Source organism: Corvus cornix, chromosome 15 (assembly GCF_000738735.6).
Source record: "Corvus cornix cornix isolate S_Up_H32 chromosome 15, ASM73873v5, whole genome shotgun sequence".
Lineage (NCBI taxonomy): Eukaryota > Metazoa > Chordata > Aves > Passeriformes > Corvidae > Corvus > Corvus cornix.
The window spans coordinates 1,072,183-1,092,063 of NC_046345.1; the positions used below are offsets into that span (position 1 = coordinate 1,072,183).

General features: G+C 40.5%; 1 protein-coding gene across 2 annotated transcripts in view; it reads right to left on the bottom strand.

The window, feature by feature from the left end:
• Positions 1–19,255, bottom strand: part of GLT1D1 (glycosyltransferase 1 domain containing 1) — a 43,490-nt gene extending 24,235 nt beyond the window's left edge. For both annotated transcript variants that reach the window (XM_039560897.1, XM_039560898.1), the window contains exons 1-6: positions 19,151–19,255; positions 11,543–11,691; positions 9,443–9,548; positions 7,224–7,275; positions 3,884–3,920; positions 2,694–2,750 (exon numbers count right to left, since the gene is read on the bottom strand). In XM_039560897.1, coding sequence (XP_039416831.1) covers positions 2,694–2,750; positions 3,884–3,920; positions 7,224–7,275; positions 9,443–9,548; positions 11,543–11,691; positions 19,151–19,218 — 469 coding nt within the window. In that variant the 5' untranslated portion in view covers positions 19,219–19,255. The remainder of the gene's footprint in view (positions 1–2,693; positions 2,751–3,883; positions 3,921–7,223; positions 7,276–9,442; positions 9,549–11,542; positions 11,692–19,150) is intronic.
• Positions 19,256–19,881: the final 626 nt, after the last annotated feature.

The following is a 19,881-nucleotide window of genomic DNA, read 5'->3' on the forward strand; positions in this document are numbered from 1 at the left end:
GCCCCATTCCACTGAAATCAAAAGGAGCTTTTCATCATGGAATGATGACATTAAGCCTGTCCTGTGATCTGAAGCAGCTCTGCCCCAGCCTTGAGCTGTTAGAGAAGATCAGGCTCAGGTTTCTCATTTCCCTAAACTCTCTTGTCATTTTCTGTCAGTCAATTTACAGCAAAAGCCTGAACTTCCACTGACTCTCCCAAGTCTATAGATAGGGCTTCTAAAATTGCTAACCAAACTGATTGTGCTGTATATAGATCCCTGCAATGGAAGGTCAGGGAAAAACATTTTGATCATCTGGTCTGATCTCCAGACTGACACAGGCAGCAAAACTTCCTTAAATAGGCCGAGTTACCAAACAGGCGGAAAACGTTGTGTTCTTGAAGCCTCTGCTGAAGTCTGCACTTGGTTCAGCGTTTTGGTTTGACTGCTGCTGCTCACAGTCTCTCATCCCCAGAGGACAAACTGAAGGTGACTGTTAACCAGAATGCAAATTAACTTTAAAAGCCCTTTTTTTTTTTTTTGGTAGATTTAGCCAGTAAATGTTGACTACCCAGCCCCTGGGAATGCTGCAGCTAGGAGACAGCAACAACATTTCATCATCACCTTTGCAACTCTCAAGTCTGCTGCTTAAACTATGAAAAAAATACTAATTCCATGATTTTTGTACTGAGATTGTACTGCACCTGTAGTAACAACAACAAAAACCTTTCACAGCACTGCTCCCATTTGTGTCAGGCAATTGCTATTTACGTTAGCACCCAAACTCTCAGATGGAGTGTACAAAAAGCTGGGGGTTTCCTTAGAGTTTGGTTTAGTACCATTCAGATTTGGGGGCTGGAAGTCTCCCACCATAAAATGCATTTGAGGCATTCTGCCACTCACTTAAAGCTACCAGAAAGTTTTTTTGGAAGCCATTACACTGATGTAAAGAGGCTGTTTCTGCATTGGTGTCATATTTAACACAAGCAAATGTTTCCTCTGAAAAAAAAAAAGCAGTACAAAGAACGTTCATAAGAAGTGTGTTCTGTGGGAAAAAGTCTAGAAGTATTCTGAAGAGCCTATTTCATTTTAAAGAATAATCTGATGCCCTGAACACCAAGGGTGTTTAACAGTGATGTCTCAAATGCATTAAAATCTGCACTGCAGGGCACGTGCTGCTTCTTTCCATTCTGTCCTGGGAATCCTGAATTTGACAAATGTTCAAGGGTACTGCTAAAGATACAGGCAAGTGTTATCTGGAGAAAGATTTCCCCCGAAAAAATTATTAAATGCCTTCAGATATAGCATAGAATATAATGAAAAAAGTCTTGAAAAAAAAAAAATCACAAATGCCATGAGCTGAAGGAGACTGGACAGCTTTATCTGCATTAAAGCTCACACTCTTTCCGAGTGCACTTCATTGTGCAAGCCCACACTGCCAAATCACATCCTTCTGAGCAAAACTGCCTCCTGGTTTTGATAGTTTTCTACCACTTGCTCCAAGCTTAGTAGAATTTTAAGCACTTTGAAACTGCAAATGCCCAGAAAAGCAATTCTGTAGGAACTCCTAATTAGTCCCTGGAAAGCACAAAGGTACAGCCAAAAAGCCTGACTCCATGTGCAATATTAAAAGCAGTGGAAATTGTAGGCTGCCACCAGAGATGGACACAGGCACAAGGCAGAGAAGATAAATGAGATGAAACAGTCATAAAAACAATACTGAATAATCTGATGCCAGTTTTCAAGCTATTATTTAATAAGGCACAGATGTTAGAGTCACATTTTAGTTTGCTTTTCATGTACATTATGAATTATTTTGCACTTTTGCATTAGTACACATTAGGCAAAAAACTGCCTCTAATATATTAGAAATTCACTTTAGGGGGAAACTCCCCCTCCTCAATCTGTTGTCTTCTCATTTAATCACAAAATGGTTGGACAAGAGATCAAATCAACACTAAGGCTGTGCTAGCAAGTGACAAATCATTTCACCTCAAAAAATTATTAATCTTAGTGGCAGTGTGCTTGTGTGCTGTGATTTACTGAGAACAAAATAACCTCACAATGCTCAATTTAAAATTGACACTGCCTTTGACTAATGGCACACATTTCCTGATGTGATAATGCCATTGACTGGTGAGGATTCATTTGTAACAGAGGGAGCAGCTGTACTATCAGAGATCAGGCTGATGAATATTATATTGAAACATTTTTACCAGGGTAAAATGCCTATAAATCATTCTTTTGGGGAAAAATGAAGTGATTAAAGCATTGCCAGCATCAGGTGACTCGGAATTAGGTCACCTGCCTTACTTGCTTTGGTGAGAGCAGAGACAGGCTCTAGCTCAAGACCAAATAATAAAATACCAGCACATATTTCTCCTCTTCAGCAGTTCTCCACTGCTGAAGGCAGCCCCAGTTTGTCACACAATAAAGCAGAGTGCTCAGGAATTGGTGCTGTGGTCTAAATTAACCTTTAAGGACACCGACCCACAGGCTGTGACCACTTCTGGTGCAGTTCAGCCCTGGCCACCCCAGAAGTTTGGAGGCAGTCTGAGTACTTGATGAACCAGGCTAATCTGATTGCTATTCTGCCATTTTTCATCTAATTAAGGCACTTTATTATGTAATTAAACTCTGATTCTAAGTTTCTTTCATCCTTGACACCGATTAAGAATAAACACAGCAAACACTGGGAAAAAAGTGAGTTTTACCTGAATTTTGTAGAAATCTGTACCAGTCAAATGTGTCACTAGGTGCAGTCTTAATTCCTGTGTTGAAAAAAGAGAATCCCATGTTTAATGTCCCCTGGCTGGCTGAGCTGTGGTTCTTGAAGGCTTTTTGAAGCCTAGCAGAGCAGATTTCTGCCAAGCACGCTGAATTCCCATCTCCAGCTTCCCTCACCCCAGCAATGTCAGGTTGCCTGTGCAACCCTTCCACACACAGCAGATTGAAATTCCATGGAAAATCTTGTACAATCAGCCAGTGTTGGAACTTCTTCAGCAACACAACTCTGCTAAATTTGGCCTTTTAAAACTCCACATGAGATAACGTTATCTGAGGGAGCACATTACTCCAAAACAGATACAGGGCAGCTGGGACCCAGAGCCCTTAATATAAAAGGAAGTAAATTAAATTTACATACAAATTAAATATTAATTTATCCTGAATATTAATATATTTGTTTTGCCTTATGTTAAAGATTAATTATTTTAATAATGAAACTATTTTATTAATTTATTTAATCTCTTAGTTAACTGTTACCTCACAAGAGACTTAAATATAAACTAAATATGGGCTAAACAGCCTCCACAATGAGTTATTTCAACAGCACAGTTTGGAAAAGAATGTTATTTTCTTTGAAAGTGAAATCCATGAAATGGAATGAGCTTTGGAACCCACAGACAGTTATTTTTAAATAAATAATATTAGGAAATTAGGTCATCACACCTAAAATACTGAGTTGTGTTTCCTGGACTACTCAGTAAGTGCTGTACCTTGGGTGACGTACTTGTTGGCTGTCACTAGGTTGGAAATCCAACTTACAGCATTTAAAGGAGTCCGGAGTTTCAGAAAATAATTATTCAGCACGAAAAACTTCTGTAGAGTTTGGAGAAATCTCAGTGTTGCCTTCAGTGTCACCTAACCTTTCTGATTCCTGCTGTAAGGCAGCTGGGAAACTTCTATAAAAGCACCAAATGAGTGGAAAATTTTGGCTGAGAGACTGAAAAAATGCCTCAATTAATGTCAGTGGCAAAACACCCAACTCCAGTGGAGCAGGACTGCAAACCCCAGCCCATTTCAGGAAAATACGTCCAGGGCAAAGAAGGCAGATACACAAACAGGTACCAAACACATGAATCAAAGAAATTGGATGTCTTAATCAGTATTTCAAAGCTCCTACCTTGACTTTGGACATATATTTTCTTCCTAGCATCTGGCTTTAAAGAGAAGGAGAAGAAAAATAACTTTCATAGTTCAACATAAAAATGTCTGTTCAATCTTCTAAAAAATCCACAACTAAAGAGTAACAAAATACACGTCAGTGTGCTTTTAACTATTAAAGATCAAAACAAACTATCAGAAAGATACATTAAGTAACACCAGAGGCCAACAGTCAGCAATGTAATTTACATTTATTGTGACCATTTACAGTATCACTGAACCAATTTTGGAATTAACACAATTACCACATTAGTACAAATATATTTTTTAGTTTGTCTCTGTATCCTCTTTTATGATCATTATCCTATTTTCCTGGAATAAAACAAATTTCAACTGTATAGCTGAAAATTGACTCTAGTTCCCAAAAAACCTGTTGGTCTGAAAAGACTGGTTTTGAAAATCCAGTTTATATTTATCCATAATAAAATTTATATCAGTTTCAGAAACTGCTATCAAATATTTAGACTTGCCTGTACAGGAAAAGTGGTGCCTGGTAGTTATTGCAGAACATTCACAAATAAAAATTACAAAATAAATTACTTTAAAATAGCTGTAGTAAAAGAGGTAATTACTACACTTCCAAAATCACTTCTGAAGTGCTACTCTGCTAGTTATTTAATTTAGGTGATTAAAGAAGCAATTTCCTATTTCAATATCTTTCTGTAACTCCAACTGTGGATTTATGGAATACATTTTTCTTTAACGAAAAGAGAATTAATTCTGAAACAAAATTCTAAGCAACCAATTCTTGAACCAGTCAGCTCAGAAAATGGGAAGCCACAGAAGTAATTTTGTTTTAAATTCCAGAGATTTTGGTTTTCCCTATTGCTCCTATGTGGCTGCCCCTCAGTCCCCTGCCCAGGCACTGTAGTTACTAAAAATGAACTGGGGAAAGAAACTGAAATAAAAGAGGTCACTTAAAAAGTCATCTCCAGGCAGCTCACAGATGGGAAGGAGGTGGTTCCTGAGAATCAGAATGAACAATGTCACAAAAACGACACAAAAAAGCAGCAAATCCACGTGGGAATGAAGTGGGGGAGAACCAACTCTGTGCTACAGTGGAAGCCTGAGGATATTCCCTGGACTTTGTCCTTCAGAACCTACATGAGCTTTTGTGTTCAAAGGATTTAAAAATAATGAAAATAGTTTAATACATCATTACATTATTTTATTACTTAAATGACTTTTATTACTGGACTTTCTCTAACATTTTGAATTACACAGGATCTGCCAATGATAAAAAACCCCTTGCAAACAACAGGGCCAGCACTGAGAGCTGGAGGCCAGCCTCAGAATTTAACTTCACAGTACAAGTGGGAGAGCTGGGACTGAGCAAGACAGAGAAACACAGGAAAACAGAAGTGGGAAAAGCAGAGAGGGGCAGCAGACCCCAGCCCTGCCCTCGCAGGGGGCACCTGCCCAGCTCTGCCTTCCCCTCTGCTGGCTGAGACAGGCCCTTAGCTCCCTAAAACCACTGAGGTTCAAAAAGAAGTTTAAGTTAAAAGCATCCTCTTTCATGCCCTGCTGGCCCTCAAATGGCTCACGGTGAGTAAATATAATCCTGGCAGGGCTTGGATCATCAAGAAGAAAATAGCAGGAATACTGTGGGGCAGGGCATAGAGGTGTGTTCACACTTTACACATCAATTTTCTCCTATGTTCTTTATTTTAAATGGGCTTGAGGAGAACAGAAAATGAAATTGAATGCTGATAAAACTGGCTTAGGTAATTCTTCTGCACCAGTTTTATGCTACTGAAATAAAACACTGACCTTAAGCACAAGATTTTTACAGTATTTCAAACTCACTTGGAATACAGATTATTGCAAGTGCTGGGTTACATACTTCATAATTAAGGGTAATAGAAAAGAATTTGTAGGGAGATACAGCCTTTGAGTGCAGTGCAATTGCTTACATGTTTGCAATTTAAATTCTTAATTGAGTATCTTGACTAATAAAGCCCACATTAGAGGAATAAGGCAGTTCATAGTAGTGTGAATTAACATGTAAAATGCAGTAATTTCCCGTGACCTGTGTATGGAAGGATGGGTTCATGTTCTTCACTGCTTGAAAGCAAATTTGTGGCATTTGCTCTCAGCCTTTACATGAAGGCCCAGCAGAACAGGAACTCAACACCTCAGCATTTAAGGCACAGGTCAGCAGGTGGGAGTTCAGTTTAGGACTTGACAGATTTGCCTCCAATTCCCTGTCTGCCACAGACCTCCAAAACACTGAATTAGTCTCACAGGCCCAGAGTACACAAGTGTTTAGGTAAAATCAAAGTCTGGTACTTAAAAGCATTTGAGGTGCTGATTTTGAAATGCCTTCAAAGTTCAGTTTTGTTTCTTCTCCTTACACTCTGTTACTTCTGTCCTTTTCTTGCTTAAGATCTATGACAGAAGCTGTGCCCTTTCACATTTACCCATCATCAAGTTCATTGTAGTAACTATTAAAATCATATTACATTTGTAAAATGAAACACCAAATCCTATGTCTGGTCATGTACCCTTTTAATGCAAATAGGTTTTAAAAATCAGTTCATACCAAAATAAGGTGTTGTATATTGTACTGCTGTGTTGTGCAAGCTCTACTCTCAGGGATGATTTTTTAGGCAAGAGTGCATTAATGATTATATTATAATGCAAATTAGAACTGAAGAGATACCAAGCACTTTCAGCTTCTTGCATTTATTGCTCAGCTTCAGCTGATGTTTCCCCAGGTGAGGTGAGTGGAGCCAACACCTCACTGCAGCAGGAAGGTCCTGCCTTGCTGGTTTTATCCCAAATAACCATTATCCCAAATGGTTCCTGCCCCTCGCTGGATCTGGTGCTCGTGGCACTTTTGTGGTTCAGCACAGCAAATCTAACTTACCTCTGCAGTTCACCTTCAGAAGTTCATTCTATTTCCAGGGCTGACAAAACAAGTATTTTCAAATTACACTTCCAAATTCTTGAGTATAACTAATGCTGTCTAGAGGAATTTTGTCAGCATATAGTTTAGTAAACGATGCAAAAAGAAACAATTTGGCATCAGGAGAGATTCAGTTACAATGATTTGCTTAAAATGTTACAGAGAAGCACTTCCTACACTGTTCTACACTCTCTTCTAACACCAAACAGCTTTTAATGCCAGATCCATTTGACCTGTTGAAGTACATAAACATGAAACGCTTTCTCTGAAAGGAAAAGCAGGACTAGAAACAATGAAGATTATTGCAATTCTCTAGCATTATCTAGAAAACATTTCAGGAGGACACAGAGTTGCTAATACTGTAAGCATAACCACCATCACATAAACATACCCACTCTGCTGCTGCCAGCTCCTTCAGTTTCACTGTGAAAGCCACTGCAAACCTGGGTAAATGGACAAAAATGCATTGCTTTGCAATCTGCTTAAAGTGTTTAAACATAAAAAAAGTACTTCAGAAAAAATCTTGATAAGAACTAAGATCAGAGGCTTATAAAACTGATCCCAGATGAAAGGCAAAGCAGGCTTTCCACTTGTTTCAGCAGAAAATCGTGGTTAAACCAATGGCAGCTCCTCAGGCTTTACAACTCAGAGCTCTTGGGAAGGTGAAGTGAGGATTTCTCAAAGTAAGAGAAGCCCCAAATAATGGGAACAGCTGCCAGTTTACCCAGATCAATGCACACAGCTGCAGTAGGAATCTGGCATTTCCTGCTCCTGCCTCACTGCAGGTTGCAGGAGCCCTTTTCACAACCAGAACACACGTAAGGAGGGAGCTGAACTGCACCTCATTTCATACTGTGCTTTGACAATACCCAGCCCAGTCTGCAGCTGAGTTTAATTCAAATGGAGAGGGATTTTAAACCTTTCCCCAGTGTTCTCACCTTGTTTCTAAGCAGTCACAGCTGTCAGTGAGTAACAAACTGGGGTGTCTGAGATATGCATGTAGTGGGCTGCCACTGTAGTGGGCATGGTGGAGGTGTTGTGTTATAATCTGAGGGCATGAAATCACAATCATTCATTAGAATTCCCATAAATGCTGAATTATAACTCCTACTTTTGTTTGTTAAAACAAACCTTATTCCCTCACATTTGTTCTGTAGGATGTGCTTTATGGTACTGCAATGAATTTCACACACAACTTGACAGCTTTAAGGTTACTAAAGCTTTTGCAAATGCTTGTTTTGTCAAGTTGCACATGCTCCCTTCCCAGATTTTGCAATTATACTCTCAATACCTCACATTAACAAGCATAAAAAGATGTTGCTTCTAAGTCTACAAAATGCTGTTCAACAGAAAAAAAAATTACCCTAGAGGAGTACAAGCACCATTTAGAGGAATTTTATTAAAAATGAAACACTCATAATGCTAGACAGTGTTCAATACTTTGTTTTATGGAATGTGGTGGTATATTGTACTGGACAAGTAATCTACAATTCATGATGCTTTCTGCTTAGAACCCTGCAATCAATAAAGAAAAAAAAAAAAATCAATGTTTCTTTTCATAACTATGCAATGAATAATACCAGGGATACTACTGGAGAAGAGGTACATTCAGAATAACTTCTAGAAAACTGAGTTACTTTTCCTGTAGAAGAGAAAATATTGTAAACTGCATAAGGATGCAGTAATGTATTTTGAAATATCATAGATAATTCAAGCTATTAAGGTATACTTCAGGTTCCCAGCTTAAAATCATTAAAAAACATTCAGTAAAGCATGGGGTTTATGTTAGCTGTATCAGCTGTGCTTGTGACAGCTATATGAATATTTTAAACAGAGATGGATCAAATGGACACACTCAGGGATCCCGATTTTATGTCTTTTTCATTTTGCACAGTGCTGAAATTTATGTGACACATTAGATATATTTTTCTTTTCCTTCAGACCTGTTTAAAGAATAACTTCTGATTATTTGATAACAAAAGTAAACAAGTATATAAACTTTTTCTTGAGTGGGACCTTAAGTTGCTTTCACCTCCAAGTCACACTGAGACATAAGAACATGCCCTAATGATTTTTCAATGAGTGTGATTAAGCGCTGTCTTTAAAATCTGTTTACTTACCACGTTTTATAGGGGATTACAGACAGAGCAGCACATCTCTGCCAGTGCTAAGTGAGCCAATAATAGCTGGAACATGGAGTGGTATCAGCAAAGATAAACCCAGCAGAGAGAAGCCTGCTGCAGATTCTGCCTGACCCAAAATCCATCCTGCTCTGTGCTGCTGTTTCCAACAAGAAAAAGGTTTCCTCCCCCACCATGGCCATGATCAAACACTGCTGAAGTCAACAAACCTTTGGACCACTCAGGAGAAAACTTCTTTTCTGGGGATGTTGAAACGATGAAAAATGCTCAAAAATCTTTTTGGTTTTTAGTAATTTCCTCTGGTTTATGATCAGTTCTTGAACTACATTTGATGCCTATACTGACATGTCACTAGAACTTTTCCAGACTTTAAAACACCCTGAAAATACTCCCTTGTCATGACTCCCTAAAAGATCTGCCACTACAAAAATGCAATTTCCTGCCATAAATCTTCCACAAATGCTCTTACCTGGCTTCCTCCAGCACTGCTCCCATTACCTGGCACTTCTCTTGGCATTTGGTATCTTCATTTACATCTGTCCCACCAAAGATGATTCCAAAAGGAATTCTGCTACCTGCAAAGCAATGACTGCAGTGAGAAGTTGGCCAGCATGTCAAGCTAATGACTAGGAGTGAAAAAGTACATTGATAATGCTGACCCACATATCTGAGCAAAAATCTGTGAAACCTGGAGAAACTTGAATTTTTGGTTTTTTTGGCACTGGAACCCCCCACACTATAACTATGCACTTTCACAGGACATCAAACCAAATGGGAAACAAAGTATGTTGATAAAGACAGAAAATGTACTATATATTTCACATTTATCTTTGAAAGTTATGTGAGCTGTAAGATCAGGGTTCATTAGCATTGCTAATTTCCTCATTACTAAATGAGAGAGCAAGCAAAAAGAATGAAAGACTAATTACCATTCTGGCTACTTGGAGAATTTCCTTGGTATTTGTTGATATTATACTCTAATGTTTGCAGGTGGAGAGAATTGATGCGCACTATCAAAGCACCACTGCCTCTAATCCTCAAGAGACAGACTGTCTGCAATACCATATAAAATATGTATCACCTCTTTAATAAATTTAAAAAGTAAATAACTATTATGCCATCTATTACATGTGCTGGTCATGTAAACAAAATTTCCAGGATGAGGCCCAGCAGATGGGTATTATGGCAGCAATGATGAGTGTAATCACTAAATGTCTAAATGTTACAGGAGTCAGGAATGCCCCCTGAATTACTTCTTTCCTCCAAGAAGCCTGCAATAACTTTTACCCTTTGACTGTGATCATCTCATCAATCTTATTATTACTGTCTTGCCTTTCACAGATTTTTGGTTTTTTCTTTCAGTATCTTTGCTGATACTTTTTAGAACAGTGTAACTGATTTATTTAAATTACTGAGCTTTTGTAAAGTATCAGGCTTTTCAGGTCAGTTGGGATTTTGAAAAGCTTATAGCAGCAGCGTTTGGACATTGCCATGCAAGTTAAACTCCAATAAAATTTTACTCCAATAAACAGTTAAAATTCAACTTTATCTTTTGGTCCTCATAAAAAAAACCAAAAAACCAAAAAAACGGTTCTCAGACTTTCCAAAAGCCTCTTCCAAAACAATTAAAGGTCTTGTCAAAAAACCAATCATATCTATATTCCAACAAGTCTTAACTCATATGTTAGCAGAGCTCATTTTACAGACTTATTTTGTTGTTAATTTGTTGTATTTGTATTTTAGGTCCCTACTGAAATCAGAGCTCCTTTGGAACAAAAGAAACCCAGGTACACCAGACATCATAATTTAGGCTTTCTGCAAACCCACCAGAACAAACTGGGGGGGCACTCCTGAAGTCTCCAAATGAAGACAACAGAACGCACCCTGAGAGCTGATGAAAGTATGAAATTAAGTGCCTTTATTCCAGCACACAGATTTATACAATACAAAGGTGGTCTCAAAAACAGATGCACACTTGCACTTTCAGTAGGTGACGGTGCCTGTAATTTTGAAAGCCAGTGCTTCTAGTGCATCATTAATGGCAGGCTAAAATTTTGTTCTACATGGCTAGAGAGAAAAGAAAATTTTATTATTTGTCTGATAACATCCTGTCTCCTATAGTTTAGCTGACAGGAATGACAGGAATGTTATTTCATGTCAAAAAACCCTGACTCATTTTTGAGCAAAAAAATCAAATTAGCCTCTCTGCTTTCTTCCATGTGACCCCAGCCCTACTTAGCCAAGCCATTGTCCTCTGGAAGAGCACATTTGCTGAAAGGATCCTAATGTTAATATAATGCTCTTATCTTGGTGCAGTTAAAGTACTTAATTACGAAAAGCACTATGTGGTTTAAAAGTACATTTACTTAGCTCTCTCCTCTCTGTATCAGATCTCCCACGGAGAAAGATTTGTAGCATTTGGGAACATTTGCTCAAGTGGATAAACAGAATAAGGGTATTCTGTGTGGGTTTATACATTTATAGCCATTTGTAACAGTTAGGATTCATTCTCTTCCCTTGCAGTACTTTTTTAAGAGGTACTTTTATTGCACAGTAGAAAGAGGATTACCTTGCAGAAGTCTGCCTCCTTTATAAAGGTGAATGGCCAGGGCTGCATCAAACTTGTCTGTGGAGGTCAGATTTGCTATTTCAGCTGGACTTTCGTACATGAAAGCATCTTTAAGAATACAGATATGACCTGCAGCATGTAGATGATTCCTTCATTATTGGAACAAATAGAAAAAGAATAAAGAAGTCACTATTAATGTTATAGGCACAGCAGTATATTAAGTAAGCTTAATCAAATCGTTTTTCCTTAACAAACTGCTCTGATACTCAATTTTATGCTGTTTTTGTTCAAGCAACCAGGAGCTATTTACAAGGCTGGGTTTTTCCTGGAAGATATTTGTTACCTTCACCATTGTGAAGCCACAGGCACACTTCCAGGCAGTGTAACACTCCGTGGCCCAAGCCTTATCAACATAACTTCTGACAATCAGCAGAAATGAGGGATAACCAGGACCCCTCCTGACTGAGCTTCTACTTATTATGCTGAAACCCTCCTTTTGAAGTGAGTGTGTCAGACCTCGCTCTTGCAGATTCTCAGACCCTTGCCCTGAAGAAAGGGCACCAAGTGAAGAAAGCACAAATATGTCCAGCTAGTCAATGCTACTACAAATACAAAACATCAAAAATTAATACATCAAGAAAAAGAGAGTTGAATTGTGCTCCCTTTCTGTTTGATTGTGAGCTTAATTGCGTCTTGTCTTTGCTCACCCATTTATAAACCAGGCAAAGGATAATGGAAGTATAAGCAAAAAACCACACAGAAGTAATTACACAAATACCTCCACAGCCTGTTTTAAAAATCTCAGTTGCCAAAAACAAAAAACCACAAACAAATCCAACAACAAACCCTGCTTAGTGTCAGTTTACCCATTCATCTTTATATACAATGGTTCCTCATATTAAAACATTGGTGCAAAGACTGCCAGAGTGAAGAAACTGATTGATTACAGACAGCTTTACTCCTCTCAATGAAACCGGAATCAGTTATCACTGTTCCCGAGAACATCAGCCAAAAAACATACAGGGGAAAATCTGTGTTTGGATGGAAGGGAGAGCACTGTGTCTGCTGACATGGAATGTTTACAATCTCAGCATCATAAAAACACCACAAGAATGCTTTCTGCTTATTCCATATTGTTCCAGCTGATTTATTTCTCATTGCGTATTAATTGTTCTGGCATTAACGTCCTGCTAACCCATCGGCTTCCTGGATAACATTGCCTTCATTTCCTGATAATTTCATAGCCTCCCAAGAAATGTAATTTTCTGTCCTGCAGAAGTTAGTCATTACTGCAGAAATTGGTGCTAAAAGTGCTGCAAAATGTCTGGAGGCCTTGGAAGGAATGTGTCAGCGCTGTATCTCAGAGAGCGCCATTGGCACAACATATGGTGCTGGATTTCTTCCTTATCCTGAGAAGGAACTCCTCTTAAATTTAATTCCACTGTTCAAAACAAGACCAATAAATTACAATAAATACTAATAAATAATAAAATACAGCCACATTTTAAGCTCCTTATTTACACGGTTGAGCCATTATTAACACCAGCTGCCCCATGAACTGGTTCCAAGTACCTGCCTTCCTCTTGAAAGAGGTTCTCAATTTATATCTAGATAATGATGCCCAAATCTCCCAGCTGTGGAATGAAAATCTCTCGGGCAAATACCTGGGATGCTCGTGCATGCATTCCATAATTTCACAGGTGCTCATTAAATAGTCTAAAAGGACTTTTTCCCATCAGCGTTCCAATTACCATAAATCACTATCGTGTACAAGCAATATGTTTGCATATTACAATTAATTTGAAAATGACTCTCTCAGGACATTAGGAATCAAGAAACTCAGACAGGAATTCCAGTCAAAAGTGTCTTCTTTTTTAAATATACTAGGGATGACTACTTTTCCTCCACAGTTTCCACAGCTCCAAATCTCACTGGGGAATGACAGCTGTTTCTGCAGTAAATAGAGAGGGACTCCCTCAAGTGTCCCAAGGCTCAGGCATTGTGGATTACCTCTACTACTTCCAAGTTGGTTTTTTATTTTTTACAGGTTTTTATTCTACTCAGGAACATGTATAAAAATTGCATCTTTAGATGGAAAAATTACCAAATATTCCCAGAATAAGTCAAATTCCCATATTTAAAGAGGCCTTAAATCCCCTAAACATTGCACTGAGTTTGATATCATTAGTAACAGGCTTCAAATTATACATATATGGAAATACATGTGTGTGGAAGCAGAGTTATTGGGTAGCATTTAAGTACTGATACAGTGATATTTTCATATTTTCTAAATGACTTTTCATCTTTATAACCAAAAAAAGCAGACTATGATTTTCACACATATGCTGTTACTAAGGAACATGATTAGAGAGTTATTGCAGGAGATTTTTTTTGAAGACTGATCTGTCTATGAAGTCACAGATGTCCCTGAATGAAGCCAAGACAGAAGAGACACATTATCCATATCTTTTCTCCTCCTGGCAACTGTGTATTCACATTATTTTGCCATTTCATAAACAAATACTTTCTGAATGAAAAATAAAAATTAACACAGCTCCTTCTGTCTGGGAATCAAAGACAACACTGAAAATGCTAAATCTCAAGGCTACATTTTCTCTCTATCACAGTTCTTAATATAGGAGATAAATTTCCAAGTGTCTTAACAAATAGTGATTATTGCCTGCATCTAGAATTTGCCTTGCCATATTTTTCCCTTCTACTGAAACTCTCATGGAAGCCAATGCCATGACTTGGGGAGAATGTTCTTTCTAAAATGGAGTTGAGCTGTCAGATCCCAGATTTTGGATGTTTTCCTAGGCAGAGAGCATTAGGGAAAACTTTAGCCATTCAATGAATGTGAAAGAGCATTTATCACAGTACATTATACTGGTCACTGCTTACACTGTGATATTTATACACACTTGAATATTGGACAAAGTATTTTCCAGTCCTACTCATTTTAGCGTTCAGGAAATGAATTTCTCTTTTGTTTGGTATATCTTTTATACTCTTTGGAAATCACAAAGCTTAAAAGTGAAATTTCTAAGTGTGTTCTCTGGATCTATTCTGTGTGCAGAGAGATCCTGCTGAAAGGTACAACCTTTTTCTGACACATTTCCGCTTCGAGATTTCTATAGAAAAAGCATTTTTCTCTAACATATCTATGAAATACCAAGTGATGTTTTACAATGTTTAATTTTTTATTCCCTACATTATTGATCACTACTTCTCACTTTTCCTGGCTGCCAGTCTTCCCTCCCTCAACACAAATCTGCAGTTCACAGGTTTTCATATCAGGAAACAGTTTTAGAGTTCCAAACACAGCCTGGCTGATGAGAAGGCACAGGAGTTAAAAGTGTGCTTACTTCTAAGGTATTATGGTTGTGAAACTTGCTCTCTTTTATGTGATGTCTACCTCTCAGAAACATTTACGTTCTAAATTTCAGCTGATACTGATTTAATGGAATTACTTGCAGACAAAGAATGTTTGATTTCCAAAAAGTTCCTGGTAGGTGGATACACTGACACTTTTTGAATGGCACAAAATAGGCTTCATCCAAAAATATTAATTATCTCTTTCCCTCAGCTGTCTGTTCTGCACAGCAGCTGTGCACCAGCTACTGTTAAATGTATATGGCACAATTCAGAGCTTGTTAAGTGAGCAGAGTCATTCCACTGCCTCTTATAAACTTGGCCAGACCTGAATACTCACAGTTCCCACTGAAGCTCATCAAATTACAGGAGCTGAAACCCTGCTTGATCTCCTGTTTTCTTTGTCAATGATCTTATTTCATCATACTCATTAAAACAACATGTCCTTCATTTTATTTCCCTCTCAAACTTCCCCTTGTGACAACACAGACAAATTGCATTGCATTAATTAATTAATTGCATTGCCATCAATGAAGTATGAATAAAATTCACTGTGAATCACAGAAATTAAAAATGTGAGCAAAGAAGGTGACCAACTCCTTGTCTCTCTGTGTTCTGAAGTCAGTAACTGAGCTTTGGAAGGAACAAAGAACTCTGCAAAGCCTAAACCTGTGTTACACATGGTTCTTGCAGTGCTGGCCATTCTGGGGAGCAGCAGCACCGAGGGCAGGCCCTGCCAGTGACAGCAGCTCATGCAAAGGTGCAGATGAACACCTGCCCTGCAGGTTCCTGCTCTGGGAACGGCCCTGCAGAGCCAGCAGAGATCTCCCAGCACCTGAGCAAACCCACGCAGGGAGGTGCAGGAGCTCCCACACCTGCCACGAGGAGAGGAGCATTCCCTGCCCTGGGATTGTAAAACTGGCAGACAGGGGAAGATGAAATGTCTGGGCTCAGAATTACTCCAATAAATGTCTAATCTAAAAAACAATTGTCAAGAGGAATGATAAGCGTCCCTGAACTTGTGTTTTTAATTCTCTTGCAGCTGATTACCTGAAGATTTACAGAATGGCTGTCTCAACTGGCCACTTAATGAGAACCAAAACAATTTCTCCTTCTCCAGAAAATGTTTACATATTGGCAAAATACTTAATCTAAATCTTTCTAATTAACCTATTAATTCCAGATTTCTATTCCTCCTTACTACCAAGTAATAAAAGATGAACAAAACATTTCAAGGGGCAGGGAAGATTAATTTCTTTTCTTCCTTGACACCCTGTTTGATCTCATTTCTAAGGCTGAACAATGGCAGCCTAAACAAGGACTTTTGCTTGCTCTTTATTATTTGCTCATATTTTTTAAGGTGATTAAAGATTATGCACACCAATAGGAATAAAGCCCACAGCACATTCATTATAGCACTTGTTTTAGCAAGTTGATTTTTAGCCAAATTAGATTCTGGTACCTTTGTCACCACTTACTTTAAACACAGGAAATGAATATCTTATTTATGAAAAGATGAAGCAGTTATTGAAAAAGCTGTAATATCATAAACAGAGTATACACTGTGATATTAAGCCATAAAATTAATCTATGCTGGCAAGTGTTCAACCTGGAGACAATGTCATTGTTTCATTTTTATTTAACCAAAAGTTCAATATTAAAAAAAAAAATTGAACAAATAAATTCCTAAGCTCGTATGCAGATACAACTGTAGCCAAATAGTAATTGGAATACGTATTTTATGTGTATTAACATACATGATACAAAATTTACCATGCACACATAACCTCAGGTATGGCAGATTAGTGTTAAAAGTAACATGCCCAACCCTCTGGTCATACATAGAGCTTTCCAGGTTTTTTTAATGGCATAAAGTCTTAAGGAAACCAATACTGGATGGAAATATCTGCACAGGATGGTTTTAGCGATGACCTGACTAGCCTTTTAGTCAGGAAGATGGACTTAATTGCTAGCTAATACTCTTTGCTTTTTCCCTGATCAGAATTGTTTTCTTTCCCTGAACAGGTAAATTTACATTATTTCAACATTTACAGCAGGTGATAAGACAGGAACTGAGCGTGACATAAGCTACTAACTCTCAAACACTACTTCTGTTAGAATCCTTTACCCAGCTTTATTGTGAACATGAATTAAGTTTATCTTTCACTCGCTATTTTCTTTCTGTTTGAAGGTCTCTGTGCATGAGAAAACAGCATCCACTTTGTGTAAGGAATTCCCACACTTTGTGTGCAGTACTCCCGGGAAGCAACAGGATGCTGCAGTGGGTTGCTGTGCTCTGTACAGGTCACTGGAGATGTGTTCACACAGCTGCAAATGGCTGCATTAACGTGGTTATATGTTAAACCATCTGCCAGCTGAGCTGCTGTAGCTCACCAACTCTATGCCCTTTCATCCTAAAACTCCTTATTTTAGGCCACCATCACATGTTACAGTTAGAGCCACCACAACTGCTGGTTGCCATGACTCAAGTAAAGGCATCTTGCTAAGGACTGTACCTCAGTGCAGTGTGCTCACATATCACTATCAATCTCAGTGTAATTAAAAGACAGTTTGACAGACTCTGTTAAGGTTTGTTTTTCTGGCTTATTCCGACTTACTTTAACTAGAAACAATGCAAAACCTGCTTTCCACTAGATTAGCTCTGAACTGCTCCACAGTCTAAATGTTTGTCTGACTTTCCTCAAAGTGGAATTGGAAGAAGGTAAGTAAATATTTAATTCGTAAAGGTAAATAACCTTATAGAGGAAAAATGCGCAGTGATGTCCCCAAGAATAACTAGTTGTGTATTACCCAGTGAGAGCAAAGAGTAAGATATGAAAGGAAATGTGGAATGCCACAGAAACCACCACACAGGAACTCTGCTGATATGTACAGGCATAAAAATATGCATATATACATACATAAGAATTTACTTGTTTTCTCTCAATATTTTAGTAACAATTATTGCTTTAAAATACCAAAACCTTCAGCTTTTCTGGTCTTTATACTCCCCTTGCTTTGTATCTTCAGTGCCTGGGCAACATGACAGGACCAGCAGATATGTTCTATCAGTACCTTGTACAATAGAGTAGCCCTACAGAAGTCTAAGGCTGCACTTGGTATGACAGAAGCAATGTGAAAACCTAATGTCTGTGGATGTTTTTATGCATAACATTACACATAAAATAATACACAGATCAAGCACAGGGAAAACTGGTAATAGCAGAAGGCTATCCCAGGAGATTCATCCTAAGGAAAACAATTAAACTGTGGATGACTTTCAGATAAGATAAAACCAAACCGTTATTTTGGGCCTCAAGAGGACAAAACCAGTGGGAAATTGTTTCATTTTTATAGTGACTTATTTTTTTTATAGCTCAATGCACAGTGAAGCCCTCAGCAATGCTGTCAGCCACGTCCTTTCTCCACGTCACAGAAAAAGTTAAATGGGGACACTAAGAATATTTTTGCCGTTCTGTTAGCCCCTGCAATTTCCCAGCACTGCAGACCCGTGTCCGTCATCCCCACGAGAGCCGCATGTCGAACCCCCCAGCAAGGGCACCCACTGGAGCGGCTCCTGCACAGCTGCTGCGGGATGGCTCCGGCACAGACCCTGCCTCGGGAGCTGCCTCCCGCCCTTCCCACTGTCGTCTGGCCCATCCTGGCCATATCCCAGGGAGGCAGCCTCAGGAAACCGCTGACCGCCACGGGCTGTGCCAGGCTGCGCGGGGCGGCTGGCCAGGGACGAGGGCGGCTGGCCAGGGACGAGGGGCGGCTGGCCAGGGACGAGGGGCGGCTGGCCAGGGACGAGGGGCACCCCGCGGGAGCAGCCAGCCAGCCAAGCGGCCCGCACGCAGCGCTTTGGGGAACCGCCGGCGGCCGCTGCCCCGCACCGCGGGCACGGGGAGCACCGGGAGGGCACGGCGAGCGCCGGGAGGGCACGGCGAGCGCCGGGAGGGCACGGCGCCCAGGCAGCGCCGCAGCGGGGGCGGTCCCCGCGGTGTCCCCGGACCTGCCGGGTGGCTCGGCCGCCGCCCCCCGCACACCCCCGGCTCGGCGGAGCCGCCTCCGTGCGCCGGCGCGGACAATGCATGGCGGGCGGGCCCCGCCGCCCCTGCCCGGCCCCGCTGGGGCGGCTGCGAGGGGCAGCGGGGGCCGGGGCCGCCTCCCCGCCGCCGGCGCAGCCCCGCGGGGAGCGCGCAGCGCATCCCTCCTCCCAGCGCGGCGGGCACTTACTGAATCCTAGCGGCCGTGGTGGCGTTGCCGGTCTGTGCTCGGAGACACGCGAGCAACAGCAGCCTCATAGCGGCCGCTCCGCTCCGCCCGCGACCGCCGCCGCCTCCTCACCTGCCCGCGGCTCCCGGAAACTGCGCTGCGGAGCGGGGTCGAGCCAGGGCTGAACCGGCCGTAGCCCCGGACGCTGCGCGACCCACCCGCGGCCCGGCTGTGCGGGCACGGCCAGCCTTGGCAGGTGTTCCCGGGCAGAGGGCACTCAGCTAGCGAGCCAGAAGGCTTGGGTGCCTTCCCACACCTCTAAATAGCGCTGTGTGTTTTCGTTCCTCAGCCACAAAGATGATGTACTCAGATCATGGCCAGGGAAACATTAACGCAAAGGCCCCTTGAGAAGAACATCATAGAAGGATGGTAGCAGCCACTGCCTCCTGAAGCAGTTCCTCATATCACCATATGCCTCCCATGAGATGCTTCATACTCGGTGCAGGAATACAGTTAGAAAAAAAAAAAAAAAACTAAACGTGGATAAGATGCCAACCACCAGAACAGCCAGAGGAATGTACTAGCCCAAAGAACGAGGCAACGGGATGGGTCAAGGAGCACTCCAAACATCAGGAACGCCATATAATGAAGTAGAGCCGAAAGTGTGTGAGACTAGAGGAAAGGTCCAGTGAGAAACCACAACAGCAGGCAGAATCCAAAGATACAACGAAACAGGGAGGATAAAAAGAACA